This window comes from Delphinus delphis, chromosome 19, assembly GCF_949987515.2.
Source record: "Delphinus delphis chromosome 19, mDelDel1.2, whole genome shotgun sequence".
NCBI lineage: Eukaryota > Metazoa > Chordata > Mammalia > Artiodactyla > Delphinidae > Delphinus > Delphinus delphis.
The window spans coordinates 29,093,275-29,116,039 of record NC_082701.1 but is presented as its reverse complement, the minus strand read 5'-3'; the positions used below and the strand labels follow the sequence as shown (position 1 = coordinate 29,116,039).

Genomic DNA, 22,765 nt, shown 5'->3' with positions numbered 1-22,765 from the left:
ATTTCCATTTCTCTAGGAGGTGGGTCAAAAAGGATCTTGCTGTGATTTATGTCATAGAGTGTTCTGCCTATGTTTTCCTCTAAGAGTTTGATAGTTTCTGGCCTTACATTTAGGTCTTTAATCCATTTTGAGCTTATTTTTGTGTATGGTGTTAGGGAGTGATCTAATCTCATACTTTTACATGTACCTGTCCAGATTTCCCAGCACCACTTATTGAAGAGGCTGTCCTTTCTCCACTGTACATTCCTGCCTCCTTTATCAAAGATAAGGTGACCATATGTGCGTGGGTTTATCTCTTGGCTTTCTATCCTGTTCCATTGATCTATATTTCTGTTTTTGTGCCAGTACCATACTGTCTTGATTACTGTAGCTTTGTAGTATAGTCTGAAGTCAGGGAGCCTGATTCCTCCAGCTCCGTTTTTCGTTCTCAAGATTGCTTTGGCTATTCGGGGTCTTTTGTGTTTCCATACAAATTGTGAAATTTTTTGTTCTAGTTCTGTGAAAAATGCCAGTGGTAGTTTGATAGGGATTGCATTGAATCTGTAGATTGCTTTGGACAGTAGAGTCATTTACACAATGTTGATTCTCCAATCCAAGAACGTGGTATATCTCCATCTATTTATATCATCTTTAATTTCTTTCATCAGCGTCTTATAATTTTCTGCATACAGGTCTTTTGTCTCCTTAGGTAGGTTTATTCCTAGATATTTTATTCTTTTTGTAGCAATGGTAAATGGGAGTGTTTTCTTAATTTCACTTTCAGATTTTTCATCATTAGTGTATAGGAATGCAAGAGATTTCTGTGCATTCATTTTGTATCCTGCTACTTTACCAAATTCATTGATTAGCTCTAGTAGTTTTCTGGTAGCATCTTTCGGATTCTCTATGTAGAGTATCATGTCATCTGCAAACAGTGACAGCTTTACTTCTTCTTTTCCGATTTGGATTCCTTTTATTTCCTTTTCTTCTCTGATTGCTGTGGCTAAAACTTCCAAAACTAGGTTGAATAAGAGTGGTAAGAATGAGCAACCTTGTCTTGTTCCTGATCTTAGTGGAAATGCTTTCAGTTTTTCACCATTGAGGACGATGTTGGCCGTGGGTTTGTCATATATTGCCTTTGTTATGTTGAGGAAAGTTCCCTCTCTGCCTACTTTCTGCAGGGTTTTTATCATAAATGGGTGTCGAATTTTGTTGAAAGCTTTCTCTGCATCTATTGAGATGATCATATGGTTTTTCTCCTTCAATTTGTTAATATGGTGTATCACGTTGATTGATTTGCATATATTGAAGAGTCCTTGCATTCCTGGAATAAACCCCACTTGATCATGGTGTATGATCCTTTTAATGTGCTGTTGGATTCTGTTTGCTAGTATTTTGTTGAGGATTTTTGCATCTATGTTCATCAGTGATATTGGCCTGTAGTTTTCTTTCTTTGTGACATCCTTGTCTGGTTTTGGTATCAGGGTGATGGTGGCCTCATAGAATGAGTTTGGGAGTGTTCCTCCCTCTGCTATATTTTGGAAGAGTTTGAGAAGGATAGGTATTAGCTCTTCTCTAAATGTTTGATAGATTCGCCTGTGAATCCATCTGTTCCTGGGCTTTTGTTTGTTGAAAGTTTTTTTTTTTTTTTTTTTTTTTTGCGGTACGCAAGCCTCTCACTGTTGTGGCTTCTCCCATTGCGGAGCACAGGCTCTGGATGTGCAGGCTCAGCGGCCATGGCTCGTGGGCCTAGCTGCTCCGCGGCATGTGGGGTCTTCCCAGACTGGGGCACGAACCCGTGTCCCCTGCATTGACAGGTGGACTCTCACCACTGCGCCACCAGGGAAGCCCTGCTGGAAGATTTTTAATCACAGTTTCAATTTCAGTGCTTGTGATTGGTCTGTTCATATTTTCTATTTCTTCCTGATTCAGTCTTGGCAGGTTGTGCATTTCTAAGAATTTGTCCATTTCTTCCAGGTTGTCCATTTTATTGGCATAGAGGTGCTTGTAGTAATCTCTCATGATCTTTTGTATTTCGCCAGTGTCAGTTGTTACTTCTCCTTTTTCATTTCTGAATCTATTGATTTGAGTCTTCTTCCTTTTTTTCTTGATGAGAGTAGCTAATGGTTTATCAATTTTGTTTATCTTCTCAAAGAACCAGCTTTTAGTTTTATTGATCTTTGCTATCCTTTCCTTCATTTCTTTTTCATTTATTTCTGATCTGATCTTTATGATTTCTTTCCTTCTGCTAACTTTGGGGTTTTTGTGTTCTTCTTTCTCTAATTGCTTTAGGTGTAAGGTTAGGTTGTTTATTTGAGATGTTTCTTGTTTCTTAAGGTAGGATTGTATTGCTGTAAACTTCCCTCTTAGAACTGCTTTTGCTGCATCCCATAGATTTTGCGTCGTCGTGTCTCCATTGTCATTTGTTTCTAGGTATTTTAAAATTTCCTCCTTGATTTCTTCAGTGATCTCTTGGCTATTAAGTAGTATATTGCTTAGCCTCCATGTGTTTGTATTCTTTACAGATCTTTTCCTGTAATTGATATCTAGTCTCATAGCATTGTGGTCAGAAAAGATACTTGATACGATTTCAATTTTCTTAAATTTACCAAGACTTGATTTGTGACCCAAGATATGATCTATCCTGGAGAATGTTCCATGAGCACTTGAGAAAAATGTGTATTCTGTTGTTTTTGGATGGAATGTCCTATAAATATCAATTAAGTCCATCTTGTTTAATGTATCATTTAAAGTTTGTGTTTCCTTATTTAGTTTCATTTTGGATGATCTGTCCATGGGTGAAAGTGGGGTGTTAAAGTCCCCTACTATGAATGTGTTACTGTCGATTTCCCCTTTTATGGTTGTTAGTACTTGCCTTATGTATTGAGGTGCTCCTATGTTGGGTGCATAAATATTTACAATTGTTATATCTTCTTCTTGGATCAATCCCTTGATCATTATATAGTGTCCTTCTCTGTGTCTTGTAATGGTCTTTATTTTAAAGTCTATTTTGTCTGATATGAGAATTGCTACTCCAGCTTTCTTTTGGTTTCCATTTGCATGGAATATCTTTTTCCACCCCCTCACTTTCAGTCTGTATGTGTCTCTAGGTCTGAAGTGGGTCTCTTGTAGACAGCATATATATGGGTCTTGTTTTTGTATCCATTCAGCCCGTCTGTGTCTTTTGGTGGGAGCATTTAATCCATTTACATTTAAGGTAATTATTGATATGTATGTTCCTATTCCCATTTTATTAATTGTTTGGGTTTGTTATTATAGGTCTTTTCCTTCTCTTGTGTTTCTTGCCTAGAGAAGATCCTTTAGCATTTTTTGTAAAGCTGGTTTGGTGGTGCTGAACTCTCTTAGCTTTTGCTCGTCTGTAAAGGTTTTAATCTCTCCATCAAATCTGAATGAGATCCTTGCTGTTTAGAGTAATCTTGTTTGTAGGTTTTTCTCCTTCATCACTTTAAATATGTCCTGCCACTCCCTTCTGGCTTGTAGGGTTTCTGCTGAAAGATCAGCTGTTAACCTTATGGGGATTCCCTTGTGTGTTATTTGTTGTCTTTCCCTTGCTGCTTTTAATATGTTTTCTTTGTATTTAATTTTTGACAGTTTGATTAATATGTGTCTTGGTGTGTTTCTCCTTGGATTTATCCTGTATGGGACTCTCTGCGCTTCCTGGACTTGATTAACTATTTCCTTTCCCATATTAGGGAAGTTTTCAACTATAATCTCTTCAAATATTTTCTCAGTCCCTTTCTTTTTCTCTTCTTCTTCTGGAACCCCTATAATTCAAATGTTGGTGCATTTAATGTTGTCCCAGAGGTCTCTGAGACTGTCCTCAGTTCTTTTCATTCTTTTTTCTTTATTCTGCTCTGCAGTAGTTATTTCCACTATTTTATCTTCCAGGTCACTTATCCGTTCTTCTGCCTCAGTTATTCTGCTGTTCATCCCATCTAGAATATTTTTAATTTCATTTATTGTGTTGTTCATCGTTGCTTGTTTCATCTTTAGTTCTTCTAGGTCCTTGTTAAACGTTTCTTGTGTTTTCTCCTTTCTATTTCCAAGATTTTGGATCATCTTTACTATCATTATTCTGAATTCTTTTTCAGGTAGACTGCCTATTTCCTCTTCATTTGTTAGGTCTTGTGGGTTTTTATCTTGCTCCTTCATCTGTTGTGTGTTTTTCTGTCTTCTAATTTTGCTTATCTTACTGTGTTTGGGGTCTCCTTTTTGCAGGCTGCATGTTCGTAGTTCCCGTTGTTTTTGGTGTCTGTCCCCAGTGGCTAAAGTTGGTTCAGTGGGTTGTGTAGGCTTCCTGGTGGAGGGGACTAGTGCCTGTGTTCTGGTGGATGAGGCTGGATCTTGTATTTCTGGTGGGCAGGTCCACATCTGGTGGTGTGTTTTGGGCTGTCTGTGAACTTATTATGATTTTAGGCAGCCTCTCTGCTAATGGGTGGGGTTGTGTTCCTGTCTTGCTAGTTGTTTGGCATAGGGTGTCCAGCAATATAGCTTGCTGGTCGAGTGAAGCTGGGTGCTGGTGTTGAGATGGAGATCTCTGGGAGATTTTTGCCATTTGATATTATGTGGAACTGGGAAGTCTCTTGTGGACCAGTGCCCTGAAGTTGGCTCTCCCACCTCAGAGACACAGCACTGACTCCTGGCTGCAGCACCAAGAGCCTTTCATCCACAGGGCTCAGAATAAAAGGGAGAAAAAGTAGAAAGAAAGAAAGAGAGAGGGGGAGAGAGAGAGAGAGAGAGAGAGAGAGAGAGAGAGGATAAAATAAAATAAAATAGAGTTATTAAAATAAAAAATAATTATTAAGAAAAAAAATTTTTTTAAGGAAAAAAAACGGACAGGTAGAACCCTAGGTCAAATGGTGAAAGCAAAGCTATACAGACAAAATCTCACACAGAAGCATACACATACACACTCACAAAAAGAGGAAAAGTGGAAAAAATAATAAATCTTGCTCTCAAAGTCCACCTCCTCAATTTGGGATGATTCGTTGTCTATTCAGGTATTCCACAGATGCAGGGTACATCAAGTTGATTGTGGAGATTTAATCCGCTGCTTCTGAGGCTGCTGGGAGAGATTTCCCTTTCTCTTCTTTGTACGCACTGCTCGTAGGGTTCAGCTTTGGATTTGGCCCTGCCTCTGCGTGTAGGTCGCCAGAGGACGTCTGTTCTTCGCTCAGACAGGACGGGGTTAAAGGAGCTGCTGCTTCGGGGGCTCTGGCTCACTCAGGCCGGGGGGAGGGAGGGGTGCGGATGCGGGGCGAGCCTGCGGCGGCAGAGGCCAGTGTGACGTTGCACCAGCCTGAGGCACGCCGTGTGTTCTCCCGGGGGAGTTGTCCCTGGATCCCGGGACCCTGGCAGTGGCGGGCTGCACAGGCTCCCCGGAAGGGAGGTGTGGATAGTGACCTGTGCTCGCACACAGGCTTCTTGGTGGCGGCAGCAGCAGCCTTAGCGTCTCATGCCCGTCTCTAGGGTCCGCGATGTTAGCCGCGGCTCGCGCCCCAGGGCCTTTTTTAGGGCAGTGAAACTGTTCTGAATGACACTGTAATGGTGAATACATGACAATATGCATTTGTCAAAATCCATTGAACTGTATAATACAAAGTGTGAACCCCAATATGAAGATGGGCTTTAATTAATAATAATAGTATATTAACATTGGTTCATCAACTGTAGCAAATGTACCACACGAATACGAGATATTAATAATAGAGGAAACTGGGAGTAGAGTAGAGAGGAGGTATAAGGGAACTCTATGTGCTCTATTTTTGTAAACCTAAAACTGCTCTAAGAAATAAAATCTACTAATTAATAAAAAATAAATACTGGCTGCTGTGAGGAAAGTAGATTGGAGGCAGAGGAAATGTGGGCAAACCATTAGAAAGCTGTCTCAGAAGTCCAGACAAGAGAAGATGGTAGCTCGGACTAGAGTGGTTATAGAGAAAAAGGAGAGGGACTTCCCTGGTAGCGCAGTGGTTAAGAATCCGCCTGCCCATGCAGGGGACATGGGTTTGATCCCTGGTCCAGGAAGATCCCATGTACCACGGAGCTACTAAGCCCATGTGCCACAACTACTGAGCCTGAGTTCTAGAGCCTGTGAGCCACAACTACTGAAGCCCACGCGCCTAGAGCCTGTGATCTGCAACAAGAGAAGCCACTGCAATGAGAAGCCTGCATACTGCAACGAAGACCCACTGCAGCCAAAAAATAAATAAATAAATTTTTAAAAAAAGAAAAAGGAAAAAGGAGAGAAATGGATAGAAGATGGTATTGACAAGACTTGGTATTGGATTGGATATGGGTTGGGGACCAAGGACCACTGAGATTTCTGGCTTGCCCTACTTGATGATTGAATGATGTCCCTTGATGATTAGATGAGGATCTAGGACAACTTTATCAACACTGTTACTACTTGCTAAGAAACCACTGAACACAGATTCTCAGTATGCATGTAAATATGACGCTCATACGAAAGACATTTCATTGCCTGCTTTTCAGCTCTGACTGTGATGATTCTCCACCAGACCTTGTTTAAAAGAGGGGGTCATCGCATGAGTTTCAACCATTAACTGAAGTAGACAAGGTTATTTGGCTTTTCTGGGCCTCAGTATTTACACCAGTAACACAAGAAAGCTGAACCAGATGGCCTCTGAAGGGTAGTACAGATTTGGAGTGGGGGATGCCCGTGGTTTCTGGTAGCCAGAGGTCTTCCAAACACTGAGTACTCTGCATGACTGTCTCTCCTCAACCCCTGGGCTTTCATAGTGAATGCTAATATAGCCTATTGGTTGGTCATTGTTCTGCTCCTGGCAGAGCTACAGTTCCTGGATTCCTGCTTCCGTATTCCAGGACCGTGACTAGGGTCTCTGCATGAACCACCATAACCTCAAGTAATTATGGACCAACATCAAATACTTCTCTCTAAGTCAGTTTTGGGACACAATACCAGATGGTCCCAGAGAAACTTTAGTCCTCTGTGTGTTTTTATTTCAAAATCAAGCCTGTCTTCAGACAGCAGAACAAATGTGCCGAAATCCTATTCCAAAAACCAAAATACACAAACTCCAAGGAACCACCAGCCCTTTAGTCAATCTGCCTTCTAGAGAATGCTCTTACTATTCAGTATTCCTGGGTTTACCTCCTTTCCAGCCACACCACTAACACAGCATAGCACCTGTAGCCAATTGAGCCATGCCAACTTTGTTGCCAACCACAATCAACAAGGTAGGGAGCTGCCCCTCGATCTGAATTTCTCCACATAAACTCCTATCTATGGGATCCTACAGGGGAACTCAGGGTCATATGCTTTAGTTGTGGCCGTGATGCCTTTGCATACCATGGCTTGTCTAAAACACTTTATTGAGGGAATTCCCTGGCGGTCCAGTGGTTAGGACTCCGTGCTTCCACTGCAGGAGGCACAGATTCGATCTCCGTGGTTGGGGAACTGAGATCCCGCAAGCCATGCAGCACGGCCAAACAAACAAAAAATAAAATAAAATAAAGTACTTCATTGAGAACTGCCTAAAGTAAACACGATGACATAAGTCTGGCATAAAAACCAGCACTATGTTGAAAGCTTTGGCACTTAGGCTCAGACTAAGGACTGTCTCAGAGAATCCAAAGGCCTCTTGCTCTTGCCACATCTTCCAGCCAGCCCTAAGAAGCACACCTCATGCAAACTATCACCGATTTATCCCTACCTAAGGCTATGATACCTTCCAGCAAGGAACATGGCAGAGTTTCCCTACACCTCACTCTGGCCATGATTTGAGTGATGAACTCTGCCTTATGTTATGTTCAAGACCACTCCTGCTCTCTGCCCTGCTTCCTTCTCAGAGTCGCTGAATCAGATAAGTGCCTTCTAACTTTCTATCTCATGAATGAGAAAGCTCCCTATGGATGACATCCTTCCACATTTAGATTACTGCTCTGGAGTGTAAGCTTATTCCCCAGTGGTAAATATGTTAATTCTACATACTGTCTGCTACACTATGATTTCTTCCTTCTATGGGAAGCTTATTATTAATAGTTTGAGTCAAACTGCAGTTTCCTGGCCAGCCACTGTATTAATTGTCCTTGGTCAAATGCCAGCCCTTAGTCTGATCAGCTCTGTCTGGGGAAAGGGGAGTGTCGTAGTAATAAATATGACAACCTATTGCTGCTGCTCCTGAAGGCAGCCAGTTGGTCCACAGAGTTTCCAGCAACTGATCCCAACGCCTGGTTTGAACAAAGAAACTGAGGTAATTAGAATACACCTGAAGCACTTTTGTGATTATGTGATGAATGTCTCTGTTTCTGACCAAACAATAAGCTGCATGGGGGCACATAGTAAGTGGTCAATAGGTATTTTTCAAATTAATGAATAAATGCATAAATAAAGCTGAAAGGCGGTAGGATTAAGAGAAGTTGGGGGCGGGGGGCTTCCTTGGTGGCGCAGTGGTTGAGAGTCTGCCTGCTGATGCAGGGGACGTGGGTTCGTGCCCTGGTCCGGGAGGATCCCACATGCCGCGGAGCGGCTGGGCCCGTGGGCCATGGCCACTGAGCCTGAGTGTCTGGAGCCTGTGCTCCGCAGCGGGAGAGGCCACGACAGTGAGAGGTACACGTACAGCAAAAAAAAAAAAAAAAAAAAAAAAAGAGAAGTTGGGGAAGTCAGGAGGAAACTTGAATGAGTCAAAGCTTTGACTAAGTCAAGTTATGAGTAACCTAAGTTCTGAGTAAGCAGAGCCTATTATGCAGAAAAGACACAGAGTAGATGGTAAGAAAGCCAGAAGGTAGTGAGTGGAGAGTGTGGCGACACACAGGGAGTAGCTGAGTCACTTAAAAGTAAAGATTCACAAAATCTGTGGCTGAGGTCTTGGAACTGCCTGGAATCCATAGCCACTCTCCTATCCTGTTCTTCCTTACCCTGATTGCTCATCCTTCCCTGGGTTTCCATAAATATGTATCTTTATAATAAACCATTCAGTAAAGGTAACTTGAGTGAATTGCCATTTGTTGGGGGGGTCTCAGCTTTGGGCAGCCTGAGGATAGTACATGAGCTCCAAGGAATCCAATTATTTGAAGCACATTATCCCTTTCTGTGGCCAGCCCATATGGAAGTGTCCTGACATGCTTGAATTCAGAGTGGAGCTGAGGCTCAGTCTACAACTCCTGCCATCCATATCTTATTTTTTTACTCCACATTTTAAGAAAACTCTCTTATCATTCTTGAGCTAGGGTAGCCAGATTTGCTTGGCCACATCTGCATTTTAAAATGGAAGATTAGAAGGAAAAAAATAAGTATTATTTTGGAATAATATTTATGAGTTATGAAGATCATTTTCATCATATCATCAATAATTACTGCTTGATTATTATGAGTCATCAGGTGGTTAATTAGACAGCCATGCCATCAATTATCCCCATGGTCCTGAGCCATTTTTGGTGCCTGTATATATTGGTTTCTATTGCTGCTAGAACAAATTACCACACCTTTAGTGGCTTAAACAACAGAAATTTATTATCTTACAGCTCTGAAGTTTTGAAGTTCAACATGGGCCCCACTGGACTAAAATCAAGATATCATCAGGGCTTCATTCCTTTCTGGAGGCTCTAGGGAAAAATCTGCTTCCTAGGCTTTTCCAGCTTCTACAGGATGCCTGCATTCCTTGGCTCATGGTACCCTTCTTCCATTTTCAAAGCCAGTAATGGTGAGTCAAGTCCTCTTTCCATCATCTCTCTCTGACCCTCCAGAGTCACATCTCCCTCTGATTGACCTCACCTGGAAAACGTTTGCTGCTTTTAAGGACTCATGTGATTATCTTGGGCCCACCTAGATAGTCCAGAATAATCTTCCCTTCTCAAGGTGTTAACCTTAATCACATCTGCAAAATCCATTTGCCAAGTAAGGTAACATATTCAACATACTTGCAGGTTACAGGGATTAGGACATGGACATTTTTGAGGAGCAATTATTCTGCAGTTACACACTGTAGTTACAAATTCTTTTATGTTTTATTATCTCCATTTTATAGTTGGGGAAACTGAGACTCAGAGTGGTTAAATAATTTGTGCAAAGTCACATAGCTGTTAAGTGGTAAAGCTGAAATTCAAACTAGATTAGTCAGACACTAAAACCCATGCACTTTCACTATGTCACTTGGCCTCCCAAATTTTCTGTGGAACTTAGCTCATCTATATAAAAATCGATACACCACCAGACAAAAGATTCCTTCAGGGGCTTTAAGATCGACATTTTTGGACTCTTTAAAGATGTACTTGGCATTGCATATCTGAAAGGAAAACATATTTCTAGGGCAATACTCTCTATTTCTCCACTGAGGTGTAAAACCAGAAAAACTACTAGACACATTAAATATTTTCCTTAGAAAGACACTGTGGATAATCCTGCCATTTTATTAACCAGGAACGCTGTGGTCCTGAGGACTGCCCATGGGGATTTACTGATCAGATTCATGATTCAATCGAGTTTCTTTCCATCAATGACACTCAGATAAACCTGCCTCCAAAGTCAGTGAAGACAGCACTGAAATACTTTTCCAGAGAACTTTGTCAAGTCTCACCCCCACTCCTAATCATACAGTGACTTATCACCAGTAAGAGTACAGACCAGGCTCACTACAGATGCATTCTCACCGGGGTGAAAGGACTATAATGGCTGCTGAGGCTAAGAGAGCGCGTTGCTTCTGTATTGAGAGTCCTTCTCTGCTGGATCTGGGTACTGTATGTTCTCCCTTCAACTCTGCCTCTTCCACATTTCCTGTGACCCTCTCTGACGCCAGCTGTTTGACTGATCAACAGCTCTCCTCCCTGCAAATTGTTTGCATGTACTTTGGTCATCCTATCTTGCTCTGCCCTCTGATATTTATTTACTCACTCTTGATTTCTGTCGATTAATTGGCCTGTTTCTTATTGCTGCTCAAACGTTTGCATTTCTTTCTTTTTTTTTTTTTTTTTTGCGGTACGCGGGCCTCACACTGTTGTTGCCTCTCCCGTTGCGGAGCACAGGCTCCGGACGCGCAGGCTCAGCGGCCATGGCTCACGGGCCCAGCCGCTCCGCGGCATGTGGGATCTTCCCGGACCGGGGCACGAACCCACGTCCCCTGCATCGGCAGGCGGACTCTCAACCACTGCGCCACCAGGGAAGCCCACCCTTGCATTTCTTGTTGCTGCCTTGTTCTCTCATACCCTCAGCCTGCTGCCACATTCAACCTGAACACTATTTCTCTCTAGAATTCTATATAGGTAGACTGAGCATAGAGTACTTTGGAGCCAACTTCCCTTAGGCCCTTCCACAGTCAACAGCCATTCATTGAGATCAGCAATGTCTTAGGACAGTGACTTTTTCTTGATTCTATCATTTTCTTACTATTTGTGTTTTTTAATGCATAATGTGATTTTGGTGCTTAATTTTTATCCTTGAATTGCATTCTTCTGCACCTCAGAATGTGCTTCTTTGCAGAGCTTGTTGTGTATTCTTCTCTTGGTAGATGCTCATAGAGAGGGATTCATTTGTGTGCTTCACAGCAAATGCATTTTATTTTTCAGATCAGCTGAACTTCTTAACACTATTCAGTAACTGGGAAGGTGGATAATAACTGTTCTCATAACAAATCTTCCAATAATAATAACAAGCATTTAGTAAGTAGTTCACATAAGTCTCACATAATATTCCTTAATCTTCCCAACAACTCTCCAAGACTAGATCACTGTTTTACAAATAATGAAACTGGGGCTTAAAAAGGTCATGTAACATGTCCAAAGTCTCCTCACTAGCAGGTGATAGACAGATTCAGGAATTCCATCCCATTTTACCAGTTTCCAAAATGCAGATTTCCACTACCCATTATTGCTGCTGTTGGTTCAGATCCTAGTTTGCAACATTTTAGGAAAGAGAATATCAAATAGCCAGGTAAGCAGCAAAAACTACCATAGAAACAAAGGGAATTTTGATTACCCTCTCCTGATAGGATAAAATGGAACAAAGGTGGCCAAGTAGGGTAGCATCCTAGAGGGACCAGGATACGGTGCCTGGTCCCCTCACTGTCCTAGAGTGGTGCCAAGGTATGGAGCCAATATGGGTAGGAAAACAAGGGGAGGCAATGTATAAGTAGAAGCAAAGGGGACAGAAAGGACTATAGCCTAGAGGAATTCCCAGCATGGAAACAGACATTAGTGGACTTTGTTATAAGACTCCCACGTCAACTTGCATGGATTTGCCAAGTACAATAACACAGTCTGAAAGGGACCAAACTAGAACAGGGACAGAATAAGAGACAGTATATGGTGGCTCCAGCAGCAAAAAATGATTTTGAGTTCTGAGACAATAGGCTTGTTTGGTTCCTTCTATCAAGGATCTCCTGCACCCCCTATTAGGGTAATGGTGACTGAAGGAGAGGAGTATGGTTGACCTGGGAGGGGTCAGGAGGTTGTTGGCTAATGTGTGGAATTTCTCACCCAAGGCAGTGAGAGATGCCCAAATCATAGAAGCCAGCAGAGCTGAGAAATGTTCAAGGAACCAAAATCCTAGAAGCTAGAAGGAGAGTTTGGAGGTAGGAAGTGAGTGAGGAATGTCACCCACACAAAGAACCCAGAAAGGGAGGCTGGGTAGAACAGTGGAAAGAGTACAGCATTTTTGTCTAAAACAGCTCAGCCCTTTCACAGTTCTTTCCCAATCCGCTAGGACTGTAAAGGCTCTATGACCAGCCTGCGGCTGCTCACTCCCATGCTCCATTTTCTACCAAATCCACTTTCTCTGTCCTGATGGTCTCCATTTCTATCCTGTCTTCCTGTGCCTACCCTCTGCTGCTCTGCCTGTTTCTTTGGCTAGGTCAGATAATTCACTAAGATAAGATAATCTAAGATAATCTTCTTGGTCCTCTATTCCAGCTTCAACCCTTGACAGTGTCCAGATTTGCTATGGCCCCATGCTCTGCAGCCTGCAGGCTGTCTTATCCAGCCAACCTGGTTAACTCATCCCAGAACACCCCCCTGAATCCTTCTCAAAGCTAGTGTTGTTCCTTCCATTCCACCTGGGAACCTGTAGAGTGTTGGCTGTGTGTCATACCACTGACCATGTCCTGCTAAATATTATGATGTTCACTTGGAGGTTGGGGGGAATGTTTCCATTACAGCAGAGGAATCTATAGGCTTTTTAGGTTAATAGGAATTGCTAGGTTTTCCAGAATGACAAATAAGAATACCAGAAAACCCATTTACTGAGCCACTAACCTTGAGTGTCCTTTATAATGACATTTTCAAGACAAGGCAAGGAAATTTTTCTTTCTGTCGTTCACTTTATTCACATATACCATATATAGGAAAATACATGAATCTTAAGTGTACAGCTGGATGAATTTTTGCAAAATGGACACACTAGTTTAATCAGTACACAGATTAAGAAACAAAACATTATCAGCATCCAGTCCTCTCATATCCCCACCTGATTACCACTCCCCATATGGTAACCACTTTTCTGACTTCTAACAACATCGATCAGTTTCTTCTGTTTTAGAAGTTCACATAAATGGAATATATATCATGTATTCTTTTGTTTGTGGCTTTTTTGGGTCAACATTGTATCTGTAAGAGTCATCCACATTGTTGGGCATAGCAGTAGTCTGTTCTTTTTCATTGTTATATAGAATATTATATGAATATATATTGAATGAACTCTTTATTCATTCTACTGCTGTTGGACATTTGGATTGTTTCCAGTTTTTAGCTATTATGAATAATCCTGCTATGAGCATTCTTGTACATATCTTTTGGTGAACATATGTATGCATTTCTGTTGGGTATATATCTAGGAGTAGAATTGTTTGGTAAAAGTATACACACGTGTTCGATTTTAGCAGATACTGCGAAACAGTTTTCCAAAGTTGTTGTAACCAAGGATATTTTTTTATCCTTCCTAAATCTCTTGGATCCAGCAGGAAAGGGGGTGCAGCGGCAAGCAGAAATTTGGCTGGCAGTGCCAGCAAGTGCGAGTTAAAAGCAACTCTTCCCTCTCCTCTGCCATTGTTTTTGTCAGGTAGTTTTCTTTCCAAGGCAAAGGGCTTGGAAAATAGATGCCACCCAGCTGCAGTTGGCAGGTGGAATTCCACAATACCAGGGCTTAGTATGAAAGAATGTCAGCTAAGTCAATATAGGATACCAAGCCAGAGGAGTTAGAACAACTGAAAACTGGGCAAGAGGTCAAAGTCCATGTGGCCTAGAGGAGAAAGTGGAGTCCCGCGAAGAAAGAAATGGGATTGACACAAAGAAAGAGGGAGATGCCGACATCAAACTGGCATGTAGGGCCAAGAATCCAGGATGAGGAGAGAAAGAACAAGCAGGTGAAAGGTGATCGGGAATGGGTGTGTGGTTCATGACCAGCTTTTATACACCAGCCTAGAATGGTCAACCAAGTTAAAAGAAATGGGGAAAAAAAAAATCAAAACAAAATAATCTCATCCTACTGAAAACCAAAGCTGAGTAAGCCTTGTTTGGAAACGTCTTTTGAGGATAATTGCAAACTTCTGGGAACTTGAATGGAGAATGTGGGGGTGGAACAAATATAGAGTTTTCTGTCAGAGATGTAATGTTTGTGTAACACACATCTCTCCAGACCACTCTAGTTTGACACTACAATTGGATAATATGGACAGGAGCAGCCTCCACAAGAAGGTCATTGGAACCACAGGTCCCTTCTGAATCTCTCAAGGATATGGGGGGAGACAAAATCTCACATGCATTTCTGAGTGGCTATTCACTGACTCATATCATTAACCACAGCCGGTGTGCAGCCACTTCTCTGCTGAAGTAGAGAGAGATGCCTTCCTCCCACCTGTTCCATAATTAAGCCACAAAAAAGGGTGACTTTGGGCCCTGTTTCCTTGGGTGTCTTTAACGGTACAGGATGTTCATTTCACTTGAACAAGAAACTGAGATGACAATGTGAGTGATTTCACATTGCGCCATACTCAAAACTCACCTCTTCTTACTGACCTCCCCCAGCCCACCCATGTCATTCCTAATACTAATTGTGTGACCTCAAACAAATTACTCAACCTCTCTAATATTTAACTTTCTCATGGGTAATATGGCAAGAAAAATATCTACCTTTCAGAGTTACTGTGAGGATTAAATGAGATAATATGTAAGGGGTCACCCGTGGTGTTCCCCTACCTCCACGAGAGGAGTGACTAGTCTGGCTGGTTAGATTCCAAGACACTGACCAGGCCATTTCCCCCAGCAGATAGGGTCATGCATGATGTGTTGGATCATACGCAAGAGAAGGATCGCTCCGGGTTTTTCTCCCTTTGTCCCCATGGGACCGAGTGACAATCCAACCCAGGCATGCGCTCAGGCTTAGAGAGAGGGAACAGCTAGGTTGTAGTTACACTGTGAAGGTGTGGCCTGGTTCAGCCAGTGTCCATTTTGATTAGGCAGCATCCTAGCTGTCCTAGTGGTTAGATATTTCTAATTTGGCCCCTGAAAAAGGGCCCTGTAAGCCTCCAGTTCTAGGTATGTGACCTCAGACCACCTTATCAGAAAGTGTAAGCCTAGCTAAAATTCAGGTGTTATTTTTCTTCTGCCACTGTCTCCTGTGTGTAGTTCTCTCTCCAGACCTGGAAGGTGGGGGATGGTTGTGGTCTAAGATGGGATTCTGGTATTCTTTTTTTTCTTTAATTTTTACTAGGGTATAATTTATTTACAATGTTGTGTTAGTTTCAGGTGTACAGCAAAGTGAATCTGTTATACGAAAACATATATCCACTCTCTTTTAGATTCTTTTCGAATTCTGGTATTCTTAAGCCTCTTGATCTAATATTAATTAATGGGACTCCAAACCAACCATAACCTTTAACATTATTAATATTAGTACTGTTTTGGTTATTTATTACTGCTTAGTAAACCACTCAAAAATGTAATGGCTTAAAACAACAATCTTGGGTTTTTGTTTGTTTGTTTTTGGCCACACGGCTTGTGGGATCTTAGTTCGCCGACCAGGGATTGAACCCAGGCTCTCGGTAGTAAGAGCACACAGAGTCCTACCCACTGGACCACCAGTGAATTCCCAACCACAGTCTTGTTGGGAATCAAGATCACGCAAGCTGTGTGGTGCAGCCAAAACAAACAAACAACAACAGTCTTTTGTTGTTGTTGTTATTAATTTCTCATGATTGTGTGGGTTGACTGGTTGGTGCTCTGCTGGTCTCATCTGGGTCTCTAACATGGTTGTAGTCAGATGGCAGCTGGGGCTGGAATCTCCAGGATGGCTTCACTTCCAGGTCTGACACCTTGTCAGGGATGTCCAGAAGGCCAGACCCAACTGGGATGGATGTTGGCAAGGCAAGAACTCACTTTCTCACCGTGAAGACCCAGGGCTTCTCCCTCTCCACATGGACTTATCAAATGGTGCTTGGGGCTCCTGCAAGCAGAGCAGTGGAAGCTACCAGACATTCTTAAAGCATAGGCTTGGAACAGACACAGTGTCACTTCTGCCATTTCTATTCCTTAAAGTAAGTCACACATCCGGCCCTGATTCAAGGGGAGGGGCTACATAAGGATATGAATGCCATCAAGTGTAGTTGACTGGGGGTCACTGATGTAATTGACTTCCATAAGAAATATTAGTATCCGTTTCATTTACAGTCTCTAGATTCAGTAAATGTACACCAGGATTTACCTCTCTTCTGACTCAGGATAAGTTTTGTCCTGCATATGGTACGATCTCCATAAAGAGTTTCCTGAGAGTTGGGGGTCTCGGTGTATAGGACTGGTCATATAACCCCCACATATCCAGCCACTATCTTTTGTATGTGGTTTAATTTAAATCATTCAAAGAAAGCCTCTGTTGACCCACCCTCTCAAATTTGACCTCGAAGGGCTGTGTAGAGGATTAAGTAAAATCACCTGTGTAAATCGCCTGGCACTCTGTGTCGGTAAGAACTCAATAATGGTAATTATTATTTTATTATTACCAGGGTCCCTAAGGTATTGGGCTGGCCTTGGTAAAAACGTAATGAGATGACTTTGGGACGTCCCAGTTTCCCAGGGCACGTGAGTGATTAATACCCAAGAAAGCGGGTGGAATTGTTAACCTGAGATAATGGGGACAGAACAGGTTATCAGCTGCCCACATGCAAGATGAAAAGAGAATCAACAAGTGCAGTGGCAGGAAGTATCAGAAAAACAACAACAACAACAACAAGAAAAAATAGAAATAGTCTGAGATCAGGTGAATTGGAGAAAAGAATCTAGAGGATAGATATCAGAACAAAAGGAAGAACCATTTATTTCTTAGTCAGCAATAGGCCCCTAACAGGTGATAAGGGTAAGCTAATAGAGAGATTACCTGGGAGGGGAATGAGATGAGGAGCTGCCAGTTTCCAGCTTGCAAGGAAGACAGAGCCAGGTACGGACTAGACTGAGAGACAAGTGGGACCCACATTCCCTTTGGAGCAGTATCAACCTTCCAACACAACCAATTATGGATGATCCAGACAGTGGAGGACAAAGGAAAAAACAGCCCTTGGAAGGTAATAAATCAACTCTGTCCAGAGTGAGGAACCTGAGCCAATCAAAACAGCTTTGGTCTCATCATGATTACAGGGTTAGCATTTAGTCAGTTTATAACTCACTATCTAGAAACTTCCTTTTCCCACATCTATTACTCAAGCTTTCCTCTTAGTTCTCTGAGAAAAACAAAACAAAAACTAATAATCTGTTTGAGAACAAAGAGATTAAATAAGATGTAAGTAAGATCATAGAGGTAAAAAGCATTTTGTAGACTTACAATCACTCTACAAATGGGAAGTGCTATTATTTTTAAGGGAAGCAGATTCAAGTGTTGCTCAGAGAGGGGGGTGTTAGAGCCCCATGACTGAGGTGAGCAGCTAAAGCTGAAGAGAGAGGGGAGTTGTAAAAACCACAGAGAGATGGTAGTAAAACCATTGCTAATTGTTGACCTTCTGAGCCCTCCTCCAACCTCACCACCCCCAACCCCTCACCTCTGACCCTCACCTCTGTCCCTTTTCCCAACAGCTTTGAGAGAGAAAGTGTTTGGTGTTATTTACATTCAACTAAGTTTGTGAACTGAAGTTGCAAGGAAAAAGCTAATGAATATTTAACCACTCTATTAAATTAATAAACAAAAATCTAGATACAAGTAATTCAGAAAGAAGTGCTGAGAGTAAAGCATAGATAATCATCTCTCTCCTAGCTTCATTTCTACCAGAGAAAGACGACTTTCTGAACAGAAAGGGAGCAAAACTTATGGGGAAATACTTTAGTAGTAGGCTGAAAGGAGGGCAGTCATAGCAATAATTTAATTTTATCATAAACACAGCAGGAGGGTCTTTTGGTACTAAATTAGCCTGAAGCTACAAAGCTGTAGAACTGTATCAGAAAAGATATTTGACTTTGTCTATAAGGTTCAGTATAATTTTCATTTATTCTTTAATTCAGCAAGTATTTGTTGAGTATTTATACATATGGTCTGTTTGCCCTCATGGAACTTCTTTTCTGGAGGGTGAGACAAAAAATAAAATAATACATAAACAAACAAATATGTAAGTGGAATTTCAGGTAATGATAAATTCTATGAAGATAATTAAATTGGGAAAGGGGATGGAGAATAATTGTGTACTCATAGTATATTTGTTCCCTCTGAATTTAGCACGGTAAGGGTCCATAAGTGCCAACCAAATAAATGAATAAATGACTGCTTCCTCCCAAGTTCAAGCCCTCACTACCTCATGCCTAGCATATTGTCAATCACCAATATGGGTCATTCTGCGTACATTCTCCCTTTGTTTTCAGGCATGATGCACACCATTGCCTGATTTAAAATGCAACTTTTTAAAATAGATTTTATTTATTTATTTGTTTATTTATTTATTTTTGGCTGCGTTGAGTCTTCCTTGCTGTGCGCGAGCTTTCTCTAGTTGCGGCGAGCAGGGGCTACTCTTCATTGCAGTGCGCAGGCTTATTGCGGTGGCTTGTCTAGTTGTGGAGCACGGGCTCTAGGCGTGCGGGCTTCAGTAGTTGCGGCACGTGGGCTCAGTAGTTGTGGCTCACAGGCTCTAGAGCACAGGCTCAGTAGTTGTGGCACACGCGGCATGTGGGATCTTCCTGGACCAGGGATCAAACTCGTGTCCCCTGCATTAGCAGGCGGATTCTCAACCACTGTGCCAGCAGGGAAGCCCTGAGCCCCAGGTTTCTCATCTGAGGGAAGGGAATGACAACACAGTTGTATTGGTGAGGTTAGGCTAAGTTATGCTGCAGGAACAAACAATCCCAGATCTCAAGGTTTAATACACATGAACATGTATTTACCACTTATTTGATATGTCCCCTGTGGGCCAGCATGGGCTTTGTTTCACCTACACTGGTGGAGGCTCCACCCTCTAGTAAATGCCTCAGACTCCATGGCAACTAAGTCACATGATCTCACTAACAGCAAGGGAGCCTGGGAAATGTGAGTGGGCAGATAGAAGCTGTGGGGCATCCCTGGCACACCCTTTCCCATGCCCCACATTCTAGGCAGGAGGCTTAGCGTGTGGTCTGCTTGTTATGTTAAAAAATGGAGACAGTCTCTAGGTCCATCCACGTCTCTGCAAATGGCACAATTTCATTCCTTTTTATGGATGAGTAATATTCCATTGTATATACGCACCACATCTTCTTTATCCATTCCTCTCTTGATGGACATTTAGGTTGCTTCCATGTCCTGGCTATCGTAAATAGTGCTGCAATGAACATTGGGGTGCATGTATCTTTTGGAATCATGGTCTTCTCTGGGTATATGTGCAGGAGTGGGATTGCTGGGTCATATGGTAGCTCTATTTTTAGTTTTTTAAGGTACCTCCATACTGTTCTCCATAGTGGCTGTATCAATTTGCATTCTCACCAACAGTGTAAGAGGATTCACTTTTCTCCATACCTTCTCCAGCATTTATTGTTTGTAGATTTTTTGGTGATGGCCATTCTGACCAGTGGTACCTCATTATAGTTTTGATTTGCATTTCTCTAATAATTAGTGATGTTGAGTCTTTTCATGTGCCTGTTGGCCATCTGTATATCTTCTTTGGAGAAAAGTCTATTTAGGTCTTCCACCCATTTTTTGATTGAGTTGTTCGTTTTTTTGATATTGAGCTGCATGAGCTGTTTGCATATTTTGGAGATTAATCATTTGTCCTTTGCTTCATTTGCAAATATTTTCTCCCATTCTGAGGGTTGTCTTTTCATGTTGTTTATGGTTTCTTTTACTGTGCAAAAGCCTTTAAGTTTCATTAGGTCCCATTTGTTTATTTTTTTGTTTTTATTTTCATTACTCTAGGAGGTGGGTCAAAAAGGATCTTGCTGTGATTTATGTCAAAGAGTGTCCTGCCTATGTTTTCCTCTAAGAATTATATAGTGTCCAACCTTACATTTGGGTCTTTAATCCATTTTGAGTTTATTTTTGTGTATGGTGTTAGGGAGTGTTCTAATTTCATTCTTTTACATGTAGCTGTCCAGTTTTCCCAGCACCACTTATTGGAGAGCCTGTCTTTTCTCCATTGTATATTGTATATTCTTGCCCCCTTTGTCATAGATTAGGTGACCATAGGTGCATGGCTTTATCTCTGGGCTTTCTATCCTGTTCCATTGATATATATTTCTGTTTTTGTGCCAGTACCATACTGTCTTGATTATTGTAGCTTTGTAGTATAGTCTGAAGTTACAGAGCCTGATTCCTCCAACTCCATTTTTCTTTCTCAAGATTGCTTTGGGTGTTTGGGGTCTTTTGTGTTTCTATACAAGTTGTAAATTTTTTTGTTCTAATTCTGTGAAAAATGACATTGGTAATTTGATAAGGATTGTACTGAATCTGTAGATTGCTTTGGGTAGTATAGTCATTTTCACAATATTCATTCTTTCAATCCAAGAACATGGTATATCTCTCCATCTATTTGTGTTATCTTTGATTTCTTTCATCAGTATCTTATAGTTTTCTGAGTACAGGTCTTTTGCCTCCTTTGTAGGTTTATTCCTAGAGATGTACAGCAAAGGGAAGTCTACCCAACATTCTGCAAAAACCAGCTCCCCAGCAGCCTGCGCTCTCTTGGCTGTGACAGTCAGAGCCCTGGTTTGGGTGTAAGTGATAGCACCTGGTGCTGGTGCGTGGTGAGCACCCTAAAATGCATCTTTATCATGCCACTTTTCTACTCCAAAACATTCAGTGACTTCCTATTGCCTTTTTGTTATTTTAAACAAAGTTTAAAGAAAATAGTACATTTATCTATCACTGAATCTTATTTATTGATGAATATTATTTCTCTCCTAGGTCTTACTAAAGACATGTGGTATCCCTTTAATATTATTATTAACCTGAACAACTTTACAGGAAAGAAGGTAGTAAACAGTAAACTATATTTATGTCACTCCAAACCTTTGAACTATGAAATCACTAAATGTTAGCACTGAGAATGGCCTTGAAATCAGTTGAGATCAACTCCTTCATTTCATAGGTGAGGAAACTGAGAACAAGCAGATAAATTGCTCAGATATGGATACCCAGCCAAGGGAAGGCCCTGTCACAACTAGAACTCAGCTCTTCTATTTTCTCTTTCTTTCCACTACACTACATTATACGTATATTTACATATATACATTATACATATATTTCTACATGGTTTAATCAGTATACATGCTATTTTGTGTCTCTTCTATTTATATTACTCCAGGTACACATTTCCACGTATTGACATTAAGCTAGGTTCTTGTCATTTTTGGTAGCTACATGGCATTCCATCATATCCGTATAGGCTATGGTCCTTTATAAACCATCATTTTGAGTTGCATAAGAAAGAAAACTAGCCTACACTAATACTTTGTGTTAACTATTTTCAATAATAAAATAATATCTGCTGCTGCTTTGTAAATTAAGTTTGAAAAAATCATATATTCTTAATCTGGTTTACTCATATTTTCTTTTCTAAAACCGGGCCTGCTCATTTTGTGTGTTTTCTAAGTGCCATTTGTATTTAAGTTTTTTAAAGTATGCAAATAGGTCAAGGTATAAATAATATGAAGTATGAAATTATTTTGCATTGAAAACTGCGAAACCCACTTACTACTGATTCAAAATATGTACATATTTATGTTCCTGATCATTCTTTGTAATTCATCTCTTTGATCATGGCTATTCTGCATTTGAATATATAAAAAGGGCTTTGAAAAGTATTATTCTTTTCCGCCTTCCATCTGAAAAACAGAGGGAAAGAGTCTTAAACAAAGGTGAATACCTCCAAAGTTCATTCAATACTTCTCAAAATGTCTCAAGATTTATGTCTTTGGGAAAATTAAGGCGTAATCTAATGATCATTTTGTGGTGTTTCAGTATCTTATTTTTCTTGAAATTCATTACTATAAGAAAAAGCAGATTTAAAAAATTTTTTCTCGTTCATATTTGAATTAGGTATTGAATGGACTGCTTTGCATCCAGAGAAAACTTTAAAGAGCAACACACTCATAAATTGAGCTTTTTAATCATTGTTATTTTTGTAGTTCCTTCATTTCAACGTTTGAAAATCACTAACCATGGATGCTGTGTAGAACTAGGAGTAGGTAAGAACTGAAGAGTAGAAGAAACTTCTCATGGGTAGCATTTCTTGCCCAAATTGTTAATAATAACTATCATTCATTGAGCCCTTACTCTAAATGGCATTGTGCTAAGCATTATTACTACATTATATCATCTAATTCTTATGACAGTTTGGTGTTATTACCCCCATTTTAC

At 41.1% G+C, this 22,765-nt stretch overlaps 1 protein-coding gene across 1 annotated transcript in view; it reads left to right on the top strand.

Moving 5' to 3' along the window:
* The window catches only part of LOC138413883 (uncharacterized), a 127,432-nt gene extending 104,878 nt beyond the window's left edge, over positions 1–22,554 (top strand). Inside the window, exons 3-4 of the mRNA XM_069540060.1 lie at positions 21,009–21,120; positions 22,534–22,554. Of these exons, the coding sequence (XP_069396161.1) occupies positions 21,009–21,120; positions 22,534–22,554 (133 nt within the window). The remainder of the gene's footprint in view (positions 1–21,008; positions 21,121–22,533) is intronic.
* The last annotated feature ends 211 nt before the right edge of the window (positions 22,555–22,765 follow it).